Source organism: Periplaneta americana, chromosome 10, assembly GCF_040183065.1.
Source record: "Periplaneta americana isolate PAMFEO1 chromosome 10, P.americana_PAMFEO1_priV1, whole genome shotgun sequence".
Lineage (NCBI taxonomy): Eukaryota > Metazoa > Arthropoda > Insecta > Blattodea > Blattidae > Periplaneta > Periplaneta americana.
Window position 1 is genome coordinate 170,926,660 of NC_091126.1, and position 20,893 is coordinate 170,947,552.

Here is a 20,893-nt window from a genome sequence, read left to right on the forward strand (position 1 = left end):
CCTAACTCTTCAAATGGTGTGGCACAAACGTTTTTATGTTTGGTTGAATCCGAACCACACTGAAAGTTGACATTGAAAATTTCTTCTGTCTTCTTCAGTATTCCTCATAATGAAGTAGTTGGCAAACCATGCTTTTTTGCCATATGTGTAGTGTTATTTGAAGATTAGCCTCGAAAGTCCTTATTATTTTCTGTTTCTGTCCGATAGCTAATTTCTTCTACTTAATCGCCATTATAATGATGCATAAACAACTTCAACTAACAAAAACAATTGGAAATAGGATCCACACAACTCGAGAGAACAAACAAGCAAAGTAACCACTCTGAGAAAGCAAAGCAACGCAAGAAAATAAAGAACTATAAAGAATAACATCATCTGTGTGACGCCACATTACTAACAATTGAGATGCGCTATTGAATAAGCTGATACTATATTATTGAAAGTCGAGTCGATATTTTGAGCTTTATAACCAGAAAATCACTTGAAAAGTATTCCTTGAGAGCAGGATTTCCCTTTAACAGGGTTTCCTTAAACATTGGCATTAATTACATTATTCTTGCATTACTCGCAAATTTGACCATGTAAAACCTTCTCTCCAGTTATTTCACTTTCATGGGTGTGTTTGAAAGAACGAAGAACAATACATTCACTGTCTCTTTTTATTTAGAATTACACATACTTCTACTCCGAATTATCTGGTGTTGCGCTTTCAATTTCTTACATTTCTTTCTATCCCTCATCACAAAACTTCTTTATACTCACCCTCCTACACTGGAGAAATACCTCGTCTCTGGAATTCGTTACTTAAAGACATGAAGGATTACTGGACATAATCACAATTTAAAATTAAATTGGAAAATATTTTATTATTCGTTGGTTTTAAAATATTGCTAGATGTGTTGATATGTGTTTTTTCTCTAGATTTAAAATTGCAAGTTTCTTGTTTATGTTCGTTAATTGACTAGGATATAATTGAATCGGTTATTGTTGAAAGGAACCAAGTCCACTTTTTACAGTTTTGAGATAATCGAAAAAAAACTGTTTTGTGAGTAATCTATCGAAGATTAAACAAACACATATTGTGCACATAAAATATAGGCATACAGAATTAGTTTAGACTCACAAAAATATTCTCACAGTCATTAGAATCTTTCTAATCTAGGAAACACGTCATTGGACTTAGTTCCTTTCAACATGGAAATGCTCTATTTTGGCCTATAAGAACAAATTGGGAATTTATTAAATCACCTGTAATGCATGTGTTAAGAAAAAAATCAACTATGAAACATGTTACTTGCATGGTGCAGTATAACACACATTACTTTCACAAAATACAAAGAATGTTTACAGTAGTCATACACTTTTGTAATGAGAATAACTCAGAAAACAAAACAAAGTTTTTTTAAATATCCATACTATTTGATTGAATTAACCAATATATTATTATTCTTGGGTAAATACAGAGCAACAATACAAATAATTACCTTTTTCAATAAAGTAGGTTCTTTTTGTTCCATTGGCCATTGCAATATTTCATCATAGAAATCTTTGCTATCTCCTGATGTAATAACGTAACGATAAACTTTCCTCACATCTCCTAGTTGGTTGTTTTGATTGGAACTCGTCCTTCAGGATAGGCTTTCTGTAATAGGCTAATAAGATTACAATTTCTCGTGTATTCCTTCTTCCATTATCTGATACTGTTATCAAGTACAGAATAATCAAATCTGAACATTTAATGCGACGAACAACTAGTAATCAACAATCAGTCTCTGCAGACTCATAAAACCCGCGAAATATTGGAGGCAGGATATACTGTTAGCACAGGGCCGCCAACCTGGAATCTTCGTAGTTCCGTGTTGAAAAGCACTATCTACAGATCGAATGACAAGATTGACCACCTCAAATGAAGCAAAGGAATATGAGTGATTAGTTCGTTCCAACACCAACAGATGCAGCTTGCTTTCCCCATTACAAATTGATAAAAAAATGAAATTGACAAAAATGTGGACTTAGTTCCTTTCAACAATGAACGATTCAGTTATATAATTTATCACTTATTTAAAGTTTGACTGTAACTTTTATATAATTTCTTGTGGTTTTACTTTGTGTATAGTGTGATATTTATTATTATTGTATTTGTATTTCTGGTGGTGTGGAAGTGAAGACCTAATGACTAAACTAAACTAAACCAAACCAGAATTCATTCATTTATTTTATTCCATAGATCTTACATGAGCAATGAAGCTTTAAGATGTGGAACAAGTCAAAATTTTACAATATTACAATTACAATTTTTACAAATTTTTATAGTTTTACAATTTAGTAATTTTCTACAATTTTTACAATTTTGTGCAATTTTTTACAATATTTTGGCGAGATGTAGTGAGATGAGGTGAGATCCGAGGATTCGCCAAAATATTACCCCGGATTTGCCTTTTGGTTTGGGGAAAACCTCGGAAAAACCCAACCAGGTAATCAAATCAAAGGAGTTGATGCCAAGGACTCGCCATAAATAAAGAAAGAAACAAATACACAAATACATAAATAAACAATTTAATTAAGAAATATAATAATAATAATAATAATAATAATAATAATAATAATAATAATAATAAAAAGGTAAAGGTATCCCCTTAACATGCCATGAAGGCACTTGGGGAGCATGGAGGTAGAGCCCCATGCTTTCCATGACCTCGGCACTAGAATGAGGTGGTGTGGTCGGCACCATGCTCTGACCACCTTTTACCCCCAGGGAAGACCCGGTACTCAATTTTATAGGAGGCTGAGTGAACCTCGGGGCCGTTCTGAAAGTTTGACAACGAGAAAAAATCCTGTCACTACCTGGGATCGAACCCCGGATCTTCCAGTCTGTAGCCAGCTGCTCTACCAACTGAGCTACCCGGAATAATAATAATAATAATAATAATAATAATAATAATGGATTTGAGGGAGGTGGGTTATGTTGGTGGAAACTGGATTAATCTTCCACAGGATAGGGACTGATGGCGGGCTTATGTGAGGGTGGCAATGAACCTCCGGGTTCCTTAAACCCATTTGTAAATAAGTAAGTAATAATAATATTAATAGAACTTCTGTATATCTTACAGGTCTCCTGAGTTTCTATGTGGCACAAACAATGCAGGAAGATGACAGTTCTGTGTTGTTTCTTGTTGACCGTGCAAGTCAGCGTCATAAGTTTGACAACAAGCTGAAAGACACTTCAAGACATACGGAACGTATTCGTGCAGACATAGCAGATCTCTGTCTAGAAAATATTCCATCTCTTCTTGCATACAAGAAGGTAGTGGCTCTGGGGAAACATCTCTGTGGTGCAGCCACAGGTGAGTAGATGCATATTATAAACTGTTTAATTTACGCATAATTGTCAGCATTCTAAAGAAATCAAGGATAGGTCCAGGTTAGAGACAGCTGATTTATGTTGTCCTGGTTGCCTTTGGCTAGTCTTCCATCTGGATAGACCAGGGTCGATTCTCAGCCTGGTCATGATGGACAAAGCCGATGATGCAGAGAGATTTTCTCCCCCTCTTTCATTCCATCAATATACTCCTCATTTCGTGTCTTCCACAGTACTAAAAATAGGTTGCAGTGGAGTTTTTTTAATAATAATAATAATAATAATAATGATAATTTATTTAACCTGGCAGAGTTAAGGCCATACGGTCTTCTCTAACACTCAACCAGGAGTAGAACTGCGTTACAAAAAACACTACAAATTTACAAAGTACACTACAATTTTACACACAAAACTGAATAAGATAATAATAATAAAATGTAAACAACAAGTAAGTAGAAATCAGACATTATATATATATATATATATATATATATATATATATATATATATATAACATACAGAAAGAAAGGAAAAGCATAATAAAATGTGAACAGCAGGTCAAAATAAATGAGACATACAAAGTATAAAAAAATAAGACAATTATTGTTAATAATAATAATAATAATAATAATAATAATAATGATGATGATGATGATAAAAATAAGAATAGTAATAATAATAATAATAATTATTATTATTATTATTATTATTATTATTATTATTATTATTATAGTAATAAAATAGTGCAGTACAAAGCATACAATGAATACAATATTTTTAAGTACACACAGTAAGGAAAATTATGATTGTATATAGCTCAACTTATCACATTATAGATATATCATTATCGGAAAATATGAAAACAAAAATATAAAATAAGATAAATATCACTAGAACATAAAAAAAAATGTGAATACGTGGAAACATGCAATACAACACTGGTCATAAAGTAAGTTAGTTCGGCAACTCGTCATAAGATAATTTTCTAACTTGGATTTGAAAGATTTCAATGTTCGGCAGCCCTTGACTTCAGGCGGCAGAGAGTTCCAGTAACGAGAGGTAGCAACAGTGAAAGATGAGGAATACAGAGATGATGTGTGAAGTGGAATTTCTAGCGTGTTATCGCGTTGTGATCAAGTATTAATATTATGATAGCAAGAGGGAGTATGAGTTTTTTTATTTTATTGGGTTATTTTACGACGCTGTATCAACATCTAGGTTATTTAGCGTCTGAATGAAATGAAGGTGATAATGCCGGTGAAATGAGTCCGGGGTCCAGCACCGAAAGTTACCCGGCATTTACTCGTATTGGGTTGAGGGAAAACCCCGGAAAAAACCTCAACCATGTAACTTGCCCCAACCGGGAATCGAACCCGGGCCACCTGGTTTCGCGGCCAGACGCGCTACCGTTACTCCACAGGTGTGGACAGGGAGTATGAAAACGAGCGAATAGATAATAGGGGGATGAAGTGTGCATAATTCGGTTATTTAACGACACTGTATTAACTAATGTGTTATTTAGAGTCGATGTAATTGGTAATAGAAAGATGATGTTTAACAAGATGAAATTCAGGATTTGCTGCGGAATTACCTGATATCCACCTTACAGTTGGCGAAAACTTCGGAAAAAACCTCAACCAAGTAATCAAACCCACACCTGAGTGCAGGTTCAGATCAGCAAGCAAATGCACCTAATGCCTGAGTTATGACGTGGCATGAAGTCTAGAGTTTAGTAGATATTTCTGATGCTGATCAAGGATTTGAACGCTCTGGGTCCAGGGATGTATATACTATTCGTAAGCGATGCATGAGCATTGGGATAAATATGTTGAATTAATTTAGTATCCAAATAGTCATCATAATCTTATTCATAATCATCTTATTGTCGTCTTATTGTGTCCTCCTTATAGAAGATAGATTTGCAAATATGCCTCGAATTGTTTCTATCGTTTGTGCTTTTCCTGTGAAATTCTGTCAGGAACCATTCTTACCAATACCCTGGCTTGTCCTTGGTGTAAGTTGTCCTCTCACTTCATGAATATGATTTTTTTGTAGATGTTTTTAGAATGGGTAATCAGCCCATAAATAATTAAATCTGATGTAGGAGATTCAATTCAATTCAATTTATTAAGCCATTAAACATATGGTGATAGGCTTCGTCACAATACCGAAGGAAGGAAAAAAAAACCATACATTTGTAAATACACATAACTGAAAACAGTAAAGTTTAATTAGGATAAAACACAAAACATTTTGAAACTCTAAAATTAATTAAAACATTTCACTCTTAATGTAACATTTGTACCTAATATAAATAACTTTATTTATTAAAAAACAATTTCGTATGAATTTATGTTAAGAAACTCATCTACAGAGCAGAAAGGATTAATTAAAAGCCAATTATAAAATCTAGCTTTGAAACTATTGGTTGGTAACTTATAATATTGACTGGGAAGCTTATTATATAATTTCATCCCCATGACAGAAAAATTTGTACTAGTTTTATGTAATCTACAGTATGGAATATTAATTTGTTCATTATTTATAATTTCATGATCATGTATATTGGCTATTAATGAGTAATTGTCTATTTTTTGTCGAGTGTAAAGGATTAGGTCGTATATACTGTATATAAATTTATGACCGTTAATATCCGTGATTGTTTGAAAAGAGGTCGACAATGTTCAAGACACACTCAATTTTGCTACCATTTCCTCAGATAATTAAGGCATACCTAATTATCGACTGAAAGAACGAAAAGTAGGCACATCTTAAATAATTTTGAGAAACACAAGTCACTAATTTCTTTAATAAATATATAACTCTTGATAATTTTGTGCATATATATTCGATATGTTTTTCCGGTGTTAAACTGGAGTCTATAAAAAGTCCTAGAAATTTGGTATAGTTTTGTATGTTGTCCTTTTTTATTACATGATTTAGGGTAAAAGTTATGTTGATAGTCTTTTCTTGATTAAGCAAAAAAAAAATATATGCAACCTCAGAGTCTCTCATTACTTTATTTTCCAGATCTTGCATTGCGATGTGTTGTTGGTCGTGAAGATGGGAAAGGAGGAAGAAAACTCCCTGTGACCGGCATCCTCCTGGCTTTTTGTTGTCATCATCGCTGTGAGTGGAGTTCATACACCGGAAAAGATTTTCTGCAAGTAAGTATGCTGTTGCCACACATGATGTGCTTGAATAGTAGTTTGCATTTTAGTGATGTGACACATTAGTTACAAATAATTTTTTTTTTTTTTTCACTGTACTGTACGTTTGTTGTAGCCTTTTACTGAGGCACACATTTAAAATTATCTCTGAAGAACATTTATGTGTAGAGCCAGAGCCTTCTTTAGTTACAAGCTGGGGCCATACGTCGGCAACACTGTAATTATCTGTCACCCGGATGCTGACCATACAGAACACGTGTTTGTGCTAATGCCGATTTCCAATGTAAATTAATGTTACAATATAAGTGTGTGTCGATGGCATTATGTTTGCGGTCGTACCAAACGTTAATTGTTGATGTATTATAAACTAAATGCGTGTTGGTGATAAAAAAACAAGACAATAAATGAAAATAAAATGGTTGCAGTCTTTGGGAATTTTTACGGTTATGGATGACAAAGTAATTGACTCTTCTATTAAATATTGTATAACCACATTTTTATATTCTTATTTGTGATTTGTGTGTATCAGAATTCTAGTCAAATTGTTGGGTCTCGCCTGCTATATCAATAAAGTTACGCCGTTGGTTTTCAAAGTCATTGTAAACAGCTGTTTTGTGATCCCATAAATGTTGCAGTTTTGTTGAAGATTCGGAATGCCTGCTATACGTCAGAACTATCTATAATTTGTACATGCATATAATCACTTTGTTGGTTTGGTCAATGTTACTTATGTCCCGCCCACTATAGAGACATAGACCAATTTTACACATATTTAGTATAACTTGTTGCTTCTTTGACAGGTTAGGTTTGGTTAGTTTAGGTTTTTGTTATAGCCTACCTTGCATATACGATTATAGCGCAACATTGGCAGTGATAAAAGTGAAATATTCGTTCAGTGGGCGTTGGATACTCTACATTCACCGTTGCGTTTTGTTACGTATTATGTTGAAGGGATGTGTTTTCATTTTTTCATAGATTGTTTTACTTGGCTTAACTGTATTTACATCCTCATACTTTTATTATAATAGGAATGTCAATAGTTTCTTCTGTTTACATTTTATTTTAGGCCTGTTTGCATAATTCACATTCTTAACTTGTTTTCTGTAGTTATATTTATTTAAAATTATATTTTAAAAAGTTTATAACAAATAATTTAGGATAACAGTATTGTTATGGTGACTGGCCAGGTTCAAACTAAAACTGGCTTCCTGGACATCTGAAATATTTATAGAAAAGTACGACATAATCACATGAAATTAAAATGCATATGATATCCTACACCTTTCATGGCAGAGGTGAAACAACATTAAGCGGCAAAACATTGTCAATTTACTAGCCACATAATGGTTAATTGATTGGAATAGGGTATTGCGAAAGTACGTCATTATTTTATTTATTTTTGGTACAAGTAACATTTCTTTAAGTATTTATTTATTTTCCCTTGTACCACCAATAAAAAACAAGTATGTTTTTATTTTTTTTAATTATAAGTGTAGTTGCTACGACACATAGGCACACAGCACTTTCTAGGCATCTGAAATATTTGTAGAAAAACACGATAGATAATCGCAGAAGATAATATTAAAATATATCCTAAACCTTTCACAGATGAAACACCATTAAGTCGCAAAACATTGTCAATTTGCTAGCCACAAATTTGTTAACTGAATGGAACTTAAGAATACTGCGTAGGAACTTACGTCTTTATTGTATTATTGATTTTATTATTTTCGGTGCAAGGAATATCTTTTTTATTTATTTATTTACCTTCGTACTATCAATAAAAACATGTTTTTTTGTAATTATTTTAAGTGGCAGCCTTTGTATGTAAGTAGCCTACTTACGCCGTATTCTGAAGTATAGCTAATTGATTGCAATAAAACACTATTTTCGAACCCGTAATAATTTACATCACTACTCTGAATTTTGATCTTACCTTTGTGCATGAAGTAATATTGAAAAAATACGCGTTACATATAACGAAAGCAATGAGCAAACACAATATCACTCTAAAATCTCCCGCCTCCACTCTGCGTTGCCAAACCTACCCATGCCCCGGCTTGTAACTAAAGAAAGCTCTGGTAGAGCATGTAAAAACAGTATACTGTAATTTAGAACTTCATGTTAAGCCATTTTGGAGTCAATAAAGTCTCGTCTCCACTATTAAACATTTAACAACAACATGTTAAATATAACATGTTGAATTTAACATGTTTATGGACATTTCAAGTCTCAATTGGCTTAACATGTTAACTGAGTATGTTGAATTTAACACTTTTAACATGTTGGCGTATTTCATTTGCTCGTGCAGCGTCAGTACAGTTCAGCAAAGTTTGTACAGTTTCCATAGCAACAACTATAATTTCCAATTTTGTGGCGCGTATCTTGATCATTTTTGTACTATCATTGGTCCTTGGTGTTGGCTCTAAGTTGTTCGAAGTAATGGAGTGGACGAAAGAAAATACATTAGAATAAAATTAATGCACTGATGGAAAGGCCTTGTCTGTGGGATGTGTCTGCAAAAGAATACAGAGACAAAACAAAGAAGGCCTACTGTTTTAGAGAACTGGAATTATTATTTAATTGTTTTCGAGAATACAATAAAAAGTTTTCGCACTCTCGTCGTACACTAAGCGTTAATGCTATGTTCACGTCAGTAATGGTCGTATTTGGTGATGTATGTTAACATTCGTAAAACTTCCGAAAAAATTATTATATGATATTACCCGCTCCTCTAACATCTATCATGTCGTAGGTCCTATGATAATCAATCGCACTGTTTTTTTTTTTAATTGAGATGAAATAGTTGCTCTTAAATTGGGTCTTTCTTTGATGTAACGAGAAGTATTTTTGCAGCAGTATATTAAAATCGTGTTCTGACAATCTCAGCAAGTTTTTGAATCCAAATCGATCTTCAACTTTAAGCTCTTTTAGAATGTCTTCTGCATAGTGTCTTTTATTAAGATATTGCCGCACCCACATTCTCATTTTCTTCCTTTTAAAAGCCTTGTAACAAGGAATAGAGGCAATTACAAAAGTCAAATCATCACCTGAGTCCATTGTCCAAGGTTTGAAAATAAAACAGTATCTAGATTAAAATCTCATAGATTGTTTATGGTGGACTACTCGAAGAAAGTCAAGTTTAACATGTTTAACAGTGTGGACGAAATGTTAAATGAAATTAGCATTAACATGTTCAATCGACATGTTGGGATGTTAATGGTAAACAGTTTAACATGTAACATGTTGTTGTTAAATGTTTAATAGTGGAGACGAGCCTTTACACAGCACTCAAATTTATAACACGTATTCTTGAAGAACATAAGATTATTTGTAGAAAATCTTCACTGCTTAGAGCCAAAGCTGGCTGTTAAGTCACATTTCAGACTCCAAACCAGACAGTTTTAAGACAATGATTTACTTTCTTCTTCCTGTGTGATCTTAATTTAATAACATGTGATTATTTTTCAAAATTTAATTACTTTGGACTGCTTGCTTCTAAGGAATAAACCTTGTCCTCAGATTGTGGTAACTCCTCCTTAATTTATTCATTTACCTCGTGGTGTGTTATAAAATGCTTCACTGCTTCTAGAGCAGCAACAGCATCATTAAAGGACACAAGATTGGTGGACGAAAGCATGGACAGCTTCGAATTTCCACGTCGGCCACATCTTAACAATGAACATGTACTGTATTTTCGCATTCTTACATTTGCACAGCAAATTTAATTTTGAGCAAAATTGATTTAGAACTTATAAATGATGTTTCGTATCTCCTAGAGCAGGTATGCTCCTTCTCTGACTCCCAATTACGTTCTGTAATCGCAACCTTCGAATATAGAGCGTGCTGATCCTCGTTCGAAGTTCGACGGATGACTGCGGAAGGCAGTTCAAGTACTTAGTAACGTACGAACAGTGCGGGACAATGATACAGTCAAAACCTTTAGTAAGCAAACGATCATTCCGTACAGTGTGGGAGGAAGACTATTTTTGTTGTGAAAGCGTAAAGTGTTTACTATGTTGTAAGGTACTGTCAGGAATACTACTGAGCAACATAAAACATTATACGCTCTGCCATCCAGAACATACCGAAGTGACAGGGAAGCTGTTTTTTGTAATATGTATTCATATATCAACCTTAGTGTTATTATTATTATTATTATTATTATTATTATTATTATTATTATTATTATTGCTACTTCTAGTACAATTATTGTTATTGTGGTGATTTTATTCCAACAGAAATACATGTTATGATAAAATAATTTTTCAGGGGTGCAACGTGCACTACAGTTTCAAGAATTGAAAGCACTTCATGATACGCCAAACATTGAAGAGAGTCGAACAATTCAGAATCTACGTTTAGGAGCAAGTTATGTAGTTTGTTGGGAATTAGCTAAGGCACTAAAACCCTTGTAAACTTGTAAAGAAATCTATGGTGCCTGAACAAAATATAGTTAATTACATCTCACTACTGGAACAGCTCAAATGTGAATTCACAGAACATGGATTTAGTGATTTTAGACATATGGAAAGTGATATTAATCTTTTTGTTAATCCTTTCATAGTAAATTTAGTACAATCCGTGAGAGTGCAGTTCACACATGTTGAAAATAGCATTATCTATGATATAATAGTATCATAACTGTATAAAATATAATAAATAATGTAATAACTGAGTATTTCCTTTTTCAAATTCAGTTTATTCTCCATATTTGTAAGACAGTGAGAGCGATGCCACGGGCGGTGCTGCAATGTAGTTGCGGAGCCCAGTTTCTACACTGTGTGTGTTATGCAGTCAGGTATCATCCATGTAATCGGCACTTTTACAATTTTGAGCATACCTGTCCTAGAGTTTGAAATTTGATTGTGTAAGTGTAAAAAAAATATGAACGAAAAATGTGTAACCGATATTATTTAACATGGAAAGTATAGGAATTTTGCCGGAATTTCTTTTTCCAGTAGTTCCTCAGATGACCATTTTTGCAAATATTTCTCTCAGGTGACACATCCAGATTCTGCTGGCCATGTTTTCTGCAAAATCTCTGTTGCTTTCCGTATGACTGAAGTATGTTTCTCTAGCTAATCCAATGTCAACTTGTCAACCTCCCACTCATAAAAACAGCAAAGCAACTTCCATATTGCTAACGAGACCATGAAAGATTTTACCCAATTGTATCTTTTTTTTAACTTTCTTAATAATTTTACCTTCTTTAGAAATGTCATAACGATCATTCCCAAATAAAACTCTTCGACTGGGGAACAAAATTTTGACTGTACTGCAATATGATTAACAAATTTTGTTTCTTGAACATTGAGAAATGCAGGCTAGGTGTCTAGTTTCTTTAGGGAAACTTACCTTTAAATTTGTTAATTTAGTGCTTTAAAGCAGCGTTTCTCAAACTATGGTCCGCAGACCACCTGTGGTCCTCGAGGTCTGCTCTTGTGATCCTTCAAAAAGGACAGAAGAAAAATAAAATTCAACGAATTGCATATCACACTATAGCTGAAAATATGTTTGGAAATGACACATGGCAATCACCTTTCACTTTTTCTCCCAATACTGGCATTTTATGAAATTTATTACCCATCCTGTCTACCGAATTCCCACTCTACTCTCAGCAATAAAAGAGGGATTTAAAGCACTATGAAGTGGTGTTTCTCGCCATCTTTTCGCTGCACATCAGCTGATGACATGTGGCTAAGTACATTGGCATATCTTCCAGATGTATTCTCAAAACTAAACGAACTAAATCTCTCTTTATAAGGTAATTCTTTGACTGTTCTCAATGTGCATGAGAAAATAAAGGCGTTCGAGAGGAAACTTGGTTTGTGGGTCAGTTCCGTAAAACAGAGAGTATTTTTTCACTATTTCCGCCCTAGAGTCTTTTTCGGTTGAAAATGATTTCGTTATTGGAAAATAATTATGCAATGACATATGTTCGCATCTCGAAACTCTAAGGTCATAATTCGAAACTTATTTTCCAAGTAAATATGACAAATTTTCATGGGTTTATGACCCCTTTCATTGCGATATTGAAAATAACAAACTTTCATTGAGTGAAAGAGAACAGTTAATTGAACTCTCGAATGACACCAGACTTAAAATGAAATTCCAAGCGGAATATATGGTTAATTTCTGGACCTCATCACAAGTGAAAAGAGAATATAGTGGACTATACAATGGTGCTTTACAGATTATAATTCAGTTTGCTTTTACGTATCTGTGTGAGAAAGGGTTTTCGTCACTAACTCTAATAAAAACAAAATACCGAAATCGACTCTATGTACAGTAGCGTGCAAATTAATCCGAACAACGTAATTACTTATGCAAAAACACTCAAACGGGATAAAAAAAGGATCTAAGACATACCTCAGTAATCTATGTGGCCTCCCTTGTTCCTAATAACAGCTCTGATACGATTTGGCATGGATTCCACTAATTTCCCACACATATTTTTCATTTCTTCATCGCGAAACCATACACCAATGAGGGCAGAAATCATCTTCTCCTTTGTAGAACAATCCATTTTTTGCATTCTTCTTTTGCAAATTGACCACAAGTTCTCAATGGGATTGATGTCGGGTGAGTTGCCTGGCCAGGGGAGTACCTGAATATTCTTCTTGTTGAAGAATTCTGTAGTTTTTCGAGACGTATGGCATGGTGCCAGGTCTTGTTGGAACACACCTCTGCCATCCGGAAATGATTTTTGCAACTGGGGTACGATTCTGGTTTCCAATAAGTGAATATATTTGTCAGAATTCATCATTCCCTTGATAGGTATTAATGCTCCAGGCCCTTCATGTGTAAAACAACCCCAAAAAATTACTTTAGGGGGGTATTTGGGTGCTTGTTGGAGATGAGCTGCTGTTACTTTTTCGGATCCTTTCCGTACGTAAGAAACACGGTGGCCGTGGACCTCGAAATGAGACTCATCGGAAAAAAGTACATTCTTCCAGTCATTCACTGTCCAGTTTTGATGTAATTTTGCCCACATTGAGCGTTTTTTGCACATAACAGGAGTTAGCAGTTGCTTCTTAATAGGCTTATGAGCCCTTCGTCCAGCTTCCAAAAGCCTATGCCGCACTGTTGTGACGTGAATATTCGCCCCAGTGGTAGTGATTAACTCGCGGGTTAAGTCGACAGCAGTTAGTCTAGGATTTAATTTACTTTTCCTGACAATTAAATGATCATCTGCAGGTGAAGTCTTCCTTTCCCGGCCACAGTTTCCTTTTTCTGGGGTGTGATGGATCCAGTCTCCCTGTATCGTTTTATGATCGAATTAACAATAGCCAAACCGATGTGACATTCTGCAGCAATTTTCCTCCGTGTCATAGAAGAATGCTCTGCTAATGTTATAATTTTAGACCGTTTTCGTGGAGTTGTATCCATTTGTGAAGACGACAGAATGTACACAGGATTGCAGTATTAAGTCTTCAACACAACTGAAATGCTTATAAGTACAAAACGACAGGCAAAATGCCACATATTATAAAAAAATAATGACAGACCTTCAACAATGGAATTACACGTACTACAGATGTCAATTAAAGCGGTATGAGCAGCTGTGAGGCCAACAATGACAGAAAATATAAAAATATGTTGTGTTCGGATTAATTTGCACGCTACTGTATGTGATGATCTTCGACTTAAGCTTACCAGCATACATCCAAATATAGAACAACTGTGCAAGAATCGGCAGGCTCATCCATCTCATTAATGCGAGTACCAACATTAATTATTTTGTTTAGTTAATAGGGCCTAAGTTAAAGATTATCCAAACTGTAATAGCCTTGATTTATTAAAAAACGAAAATGAATTTTTTTCTATTAACATTAATTTAATTAGTTAATACTAATATAAAATTAAATGAATTAATTAATTTTGTTTTAAAATATAAATACACTGGTATTAAATTATGCCAAAATCAAGATTTACAGATTACAAATCAGTTTGCTTTTACGTATGTGTGTGAGAAAGAGTTTTCATCACTAACTCTAATAAAAACAAAGTACCGAAATCGACTCTATGTATGTGACCAAAATCAAGGAGGGTGTAGGAACGTAAATGTGTACATAAGAAAGGAATGGATCTCATTACCCAATGGGCAGATGAAAACGAACTAGTAGTGAATGCATTGAAGACCGAACTAATGGTATTTAGGAGAGGAGGGCGACTGAGTAAAGATGATTACATCATCTGCAGAGGACGTACGCTGACGCCGAAGCGACAATTTAAGTACCTAGGGATTACAATGCAAGTAACCGGGTCAACCTTTTCAGTCCATCTAAAGGAAAGACTTACAGCCTCAATCAGAAGCATAAGTGACATTAGACATCTACAAAGAATGTCAATAAATACCGCTATGGAACTCTTTCGGGTTAAAGTACTATCCTCACTCACATATGGGTTAGAAATCATATGGGAATATCTGTCACGCAGACAGCTACAAGAGCTCGAAAGCCTGAAACCAAGGTACCTGAAAAGGGTGCTAGGAGTTTCAAAATTCTCTCTATCAAGATATGCATATGTCTTAGCCAGGGAAACTTTCTTGTTTGAAGACCTGAGACTGCGAATGCTACTGCCATCTACACCAGCATGTGAGGAACTGCTACTAGAGCTCCGAATGAAGAGGGACTCCATAAGTGAAAGCTTCTACAATACTGACGCCATGGTAAATAAGGAATGGATGCGAGCAGAATATGAACTGAGGCACGTAGTGACGCGTTTTGCGATCCATGGTTTCCACCATCGCATCTGCACCAGGAAGTCTTTCCACCAGGCTTGCCACGAATGTATATGTGTTCTGTGTAGTGAACAGTGTGACACTTACCATGCCCTGTATTGTAACAAGAGATCAGTATCGCTGATCCAATTTTGTACAAACTAGAGTCAGTGTAGTGTACAGTGTGACACTCAGTGTATATCTCAGCAATCTTCTAGACTAGAGTCATATGGACTTTTGCCCATTGGGCGCTTTACATTTTTTATTATTATAAATTATGCTACAAAAGTGATAAATTTGCTTTCGAAGGGAACAAGGGTAAGGTGGTCCGCGGAACTGTTCTGACTTAAAAAAGTGGTCCCCACTTCAGAAAAGTTTGAGAAACACTGCTTTAAAGTATTTTTCACCATTTCATTGAATGTTTTTTACGCCTGAATAAAGAAGCTGTCTGATAGGTTTTGTGTACAACCACAGGCAATAATATAGTGGCACTGGCAGTTACCTAAAATAATTTTAATTATTGAACAAAGAGTCACTGCAATTGGCAAAATAACCACCTTTAATTTCTGATCAGTCACTTCAGGTAACCCAACACCATGTGGAAAGTAGATTAAGTTGGAACTTAGTATCAAGTTCATTGTCACTGGAGAGAAAAATGATCTGTGTCATGCTATATGTTAGTGGTGTGTCTTACTGCTATATTATTTGATTGTAGGTTCATGGTTTCACAGTGGAAGATTTTTATGTGATGCGTGGTATAGCCAGCTGGGCAACTTGTTGGCCTACACGCAGCGATGAGGAATCTGACCACCATTGTGATGACGATCAGCGGTAAGGACTCAAAAAGAATCATCTGTTTTTAACAGGGTCCAGGTTTCCAAACCATATGTCAAGACAGGTCGTATCGATGTTTTTATAAAGATAGATTTTCTCTCTGTTCCTCTGCACAGAACATCCTTCTACTCATCATCTTTCAGCATATCGATTCCACGCCTCTGGAATTCTCTCCCTTACCATGTCAGAGACTATTGGACAATAACAAAATTCAAATTTAAATTAAAGAATCACATTCTAATTCATGGAATTGTTTGTTGAACACCTGTCAGGTTGCTCAACTTCGGCTTAACCCATGTTGTTGTTGTTGTTGTTGTTATTATTATTATTATTATTATTATTATTATTATTATTATGTCATGTGAAAGGTAATAATAGTACACTTTTGGTTGGCACTCTCGATGAAGCAAAAGTCCACACCTGTGGAGTAACGGTCAGCACGTCTGGCTGCGAAACCAGGTGGCCCGGGTTCAATTCCCGGTCGGGGCAAGTTACCTGGTTGAGGTTTTTTCCGGGGTTTTTCCTCAACCCAATACGAGCAAATGCTGGGTAACTTTAGGTGCTGGACCCCAGACTCATTTCACCGGCATTATCACCTTCATATATCATTCAGACGCTAAATAACCTAGATGTTGATACAGCGTCGTAAAATAACCCAATAAAAAAAAATGAAGCAAAACTTGTGGCTGAGAGTGGAGTTTACATTAAATAATGAAAAAGTAATATTACACGCTTAAGCCTACACTAAAATAATTATTTAATTGTTTAATTTAATTAATCAAGTATAAGTAAGCAAAAGTAAAGTGAAAAATATCAAAATAATAATACAAGAAATACAATGAAATTATATCAGTTAATACACAGAAGAGTAGGTTTAATAAAGTAAAATGAAAAAGTATTAAATAATACAGTTGTAAAATAAATATAAAATATTATGCAATAATATAATGAAGTAATATATTATATACATAAATGATATTTTTAGTTCTATTTTATTTATTGAATTTTGAAAGATTTACAACATAATTTTTTTTTTTTTTTTTCAAAATTTAATGTAAGAGAGATATAATATTTGAATACTAACCAGTATTGTATTGTATTGTATTGTATTGTATTGTATTGTATTGTATTTATTAACATTCCATGGTATTCATACATGCTTACAGCTAGAATATGGAACAAGTCAAAAAACTTAATACTATGATAAAGTCTTAATTTATAGTCACAGTCTAGATGAAATATATACAGACGAGATTTACAATATAGTCTACTAGTACAACACATAGTTTTAGTATCAATTTCATGAAGTGTTATTGAATGTCATGAATTCACCTACAGAATAGAAGGCGTGAGAAATTAGGTACTTCTTTAATTTGGCCCTAAATAATTTTATGTTTTGAGTTTCATTTTTTATATCGATAGGGAGGCTATTAAAAATTTTTACTGCCATATAACGCACTTCTTTTTGATAGCACGATAGACTTGCTGATGGAGTATGAAAGTCATTTTTTTGACGTGTATTTATGCTATGAACTGTTGAATTAGTTACAAAGTTTTTACGATTACATACGAGGAAGACTATTAATGAAAAGATATACTGACAATCAGTTGAAATACTTGGTTTTTAAATAATTTATTACTGGAAGATGCTAATTTTGAATGTTAAATTATTATACAATCTCGGGCCAGAATTTGAGTCGTGCCTTAGTCCTGCTTCAGAATTGCATTTGGGTTCAAACAAAGGACATGATATAATGTGTCTTCTTGTTCTGTAACCATGGTCATAATAGTTATTATTTTATATTTTATTTGACTGCATATTGAGAGGTCCTCATTCTGAATGCAGGTTTCTCCTAATTTTGTTTAATAAATTATTTCTTGTTTCATATAGTTATTAAAGCAATTGATTTAATTTGTGTGGGTCTCTTAACCATAAATAGTAATATTTAAAAGTGGGCCTGGTATTTTTTGAACCTCTTTATTGATATGTTGCAATTGCTGCCGTGTGGCATCTGGTGGGAAAGAGTTAACAATAAGCGCAAGCAGTTGAAAAAAGTCAGTGTTAAAAATAGTTTTCACACTAGTGTATAACGTACATTTTTATGCTTTTATGTAATTACAAATTTTTAACACAATTACCTATTTTTAAAAATCTGCTTTTAGGAATGGCTGCCTAAAATTATAGCAATGGAAATGATAAAATGAAGCATGGCTGTATACTGGTTACAAAATTGAAGTTCACTGGTTTTAGAGACTCAAGTGACACGATGGAGCGAAGTATAGTGCTTTGGCGGAACATTTATGCCGGAAAACCCTATTTGCATTTCCCATATATTCACTTTTTATGAAAGAAGTTTTTCTTCAATATTTGAGGGGAGTCTGTACTTCCATATCTTACAATGTTAAATTCCTAAATTTTGGTGCATTTTTCTCAGAACTTATAAAAACTACAAATGTAGAAAAAATAGGCCATATGTAACATACCTTTATGTGTATAACAGGTTAAATAAATTTAAAATTTCAGTGAGCGGTTGGCAAAAAAAAATATATATTTTCTTGGTAACATTTTTTGTATTAAGAATTACTGCAAGTTATTTTTTATTTTTGCTGAAGATTGAAATAAATTTAATTTTTTAACCTACTGTGTAAAATGCCATCACATTGATATTTTTATTAATTTCAGCCTTCTGGGTACAATACTTTCTGAGAAAAGTGCACCAATGTCACAAAAATAAGAAAGTGCAGAAAAACGCCGTCAAAGTTTCCATATCTTGCAATGTTAAATTCCTCAATTTTGGTTGCACTTTTCTCAGAAGTGATAAGAGGTGCAAATGTAGAAAAAATAGGGCATATGTAACATACTTTTATGTATACAACCGACTAAATAAATTCAAAATTCCACCGAGCGGTTGGCTAGAAAAAACATTCCTTTGATAACATATTTTGCATTAAGAATTACTACAATACTTTTGCTGAAGGTAGGGCTAAAAGCTGACAATTAGAAGAAATAATATCATATTATCATTTTACACATATTAAACTACCGAAAAACGATAAAAACCAAAATTTTATTATTACCATCATTAGGTAAAATGTGTTTCGTTGACTTCCTTTTTCTGTACATTTGTTTTAGACCCATTCGTTCAACTCTGAGTGAAGAAGAGAAGAAAACGATTGGAAGGAAGAGCAAAGCCATACTCAACTATGGACGCCAGAAGTATTTGGAAAGTTACGGCTACAAATGCAGAATAGTTGAATATGTCACTGAGGAAACTTCACCAGAGAACGTTTGTCTGTTGGCAACCACATGAATTAATGCTACAGGATTCTTTATTACCTGTAATATGTTAAAAGAACCAAGTGATATTCAAAATTGTATTTTCTATCAATGTCACTCCAGAAATAATACAACACACACTTTTTAAAAAATTGCCATACATTTTTTTAAATCTTTCTATGTAATTCTCATCTCTCAACTGTTTTCTACAACTTCAGAAGCTCGGTTGGCAGACATGTTTGTCTGCTGATCCAGAGTTGTGTTCAGGCATGGGTACAATCCCCACTTGGGCTGATTACCTTGTTGAGTTTTTCGAAAGTTTTCCCCATCCATAAGGTGAATGTCAGGTAATTTGTGGCAAATCCTCGGCCTCATCTCTCCAAATACCATCTCACCATCACAAATTCCATTGATGCTTAATAACCTAGTGCTTGATACAGCGTCGTTAAATAACCAATTAAAAGCGCAACTTAAAATAAATGTCAAACTTGGAACTGACTTTCTGAAGTATTTTGTACACAGATTTTCATTCCATTTCATTTTTTGTAGGGATGGGACGATACCGCTTTTTGTCGATACTCGATACTGTTATTGCAAGTTATCTTCAACTTCCTTGTGGGGACAGGGGGGCAGAGGGAAGGAAGCACAATGTGGGTAGAGCCAACTGAGTTGTTTGTGCATGCTCCGCATCATAATCTCTTGTCAGGAAACATAGTATTATTTCCTTCACAGTGTACCAGTAGTGTTAACATGAAGCAGCAACCATAGGGTAGTAATTATGGTGAAATCACACCACCGCGGAGAAAAAGTAATGGTGTTATCCACAATGGAGAAAGAGAAATTATCGCAAATATAATTAAGTGTTGAGAGGAGGAAAAATTAAATGTTTGCTGGAACCTCTTGATAAGGAATATGAGAGAGTGGCTAAATATTCTAGCAAAATTATTTATTTATTTTATATCCGCCTGTCATAACAGGTGACCATATAGGTTCTGTGAAGAGAATTAAGAATAATATTGAGTTACAACCGAATGAACCTCACACTACTCCGGAAAAGAATAGGTATGTAATGTTTAGAAATTATTGCTATAATAGTTATGTACAATAGTGCGTGTACTGTGAGGGACATAATGAACTTACTGTTGTAAATTATTATTTTTTTATAGTTCACAAAACATTTCATTCCAGAATTAGGACTTGTGTAAAGTTGAAGTGGATGACTTCGATTAACATGTCATTCGGGATACAATCGAAGAATTCTCTCTTGTTCAGAAAGTAGTACCTACGATTAAGAAGATAATTCCGAATGGATGATATTATTGACGAATAATAATTAATTTTGGACCAAGCGATGATGGCAGCAATGATAGGGATATGGATTGTGTATAATTGTAAATTAATTAAATTCAAATAATAAGCCTGTAAAATATTGTTATAAGAATATGTACATATCAGCTGTAGGTGTAAGTCATGTAGGCCTATATAATGTATAGAAATAGCTGTAGTAACTCCGCCATTACCAGTCCCCA

General features: G+C 34.1%; 1 protein-coding gene across 6 annotated transcripts in view; it reads left to right on the forward strand.

Moving 5' to 3' along the window:
• Positions 1–19,630, forward strand: part of LOC138708149 (tRNA:m(4)X modification enzyme TRM13 homolog) — a 43,349-nt gene extending 23,719 nt beyond the window's left edge. For all 6 annotated transcript variants that reach the window (XM_069838398.1, XM_069838399.1, XM_069838401.1 and 3 more), the window contains 4 exons: positions 3,111–3,344; positions 6,389–6,525; positions 15,969–16,084; positions 19,221–19,630. In XM_069838398.1, the coding sequence (XP_069694499.1) occupies positions 3,111–3,344; positions 6,389–6,525; positions 15,969–16,084; positions 19,221–19,398 (665 nt within the window). In that variant the 3' untranslated portion in view covers positions 19,399–19,630. The remainder of the gene's footprint in view (positions 1–3,110; positions 3,345–6,388; positions 6,526–15,968; positions 16,085–19,220) is intronic.
• The last annotated feature ends 1,263 nt before the right edge of the window (positions 19,631–20,893 follow it).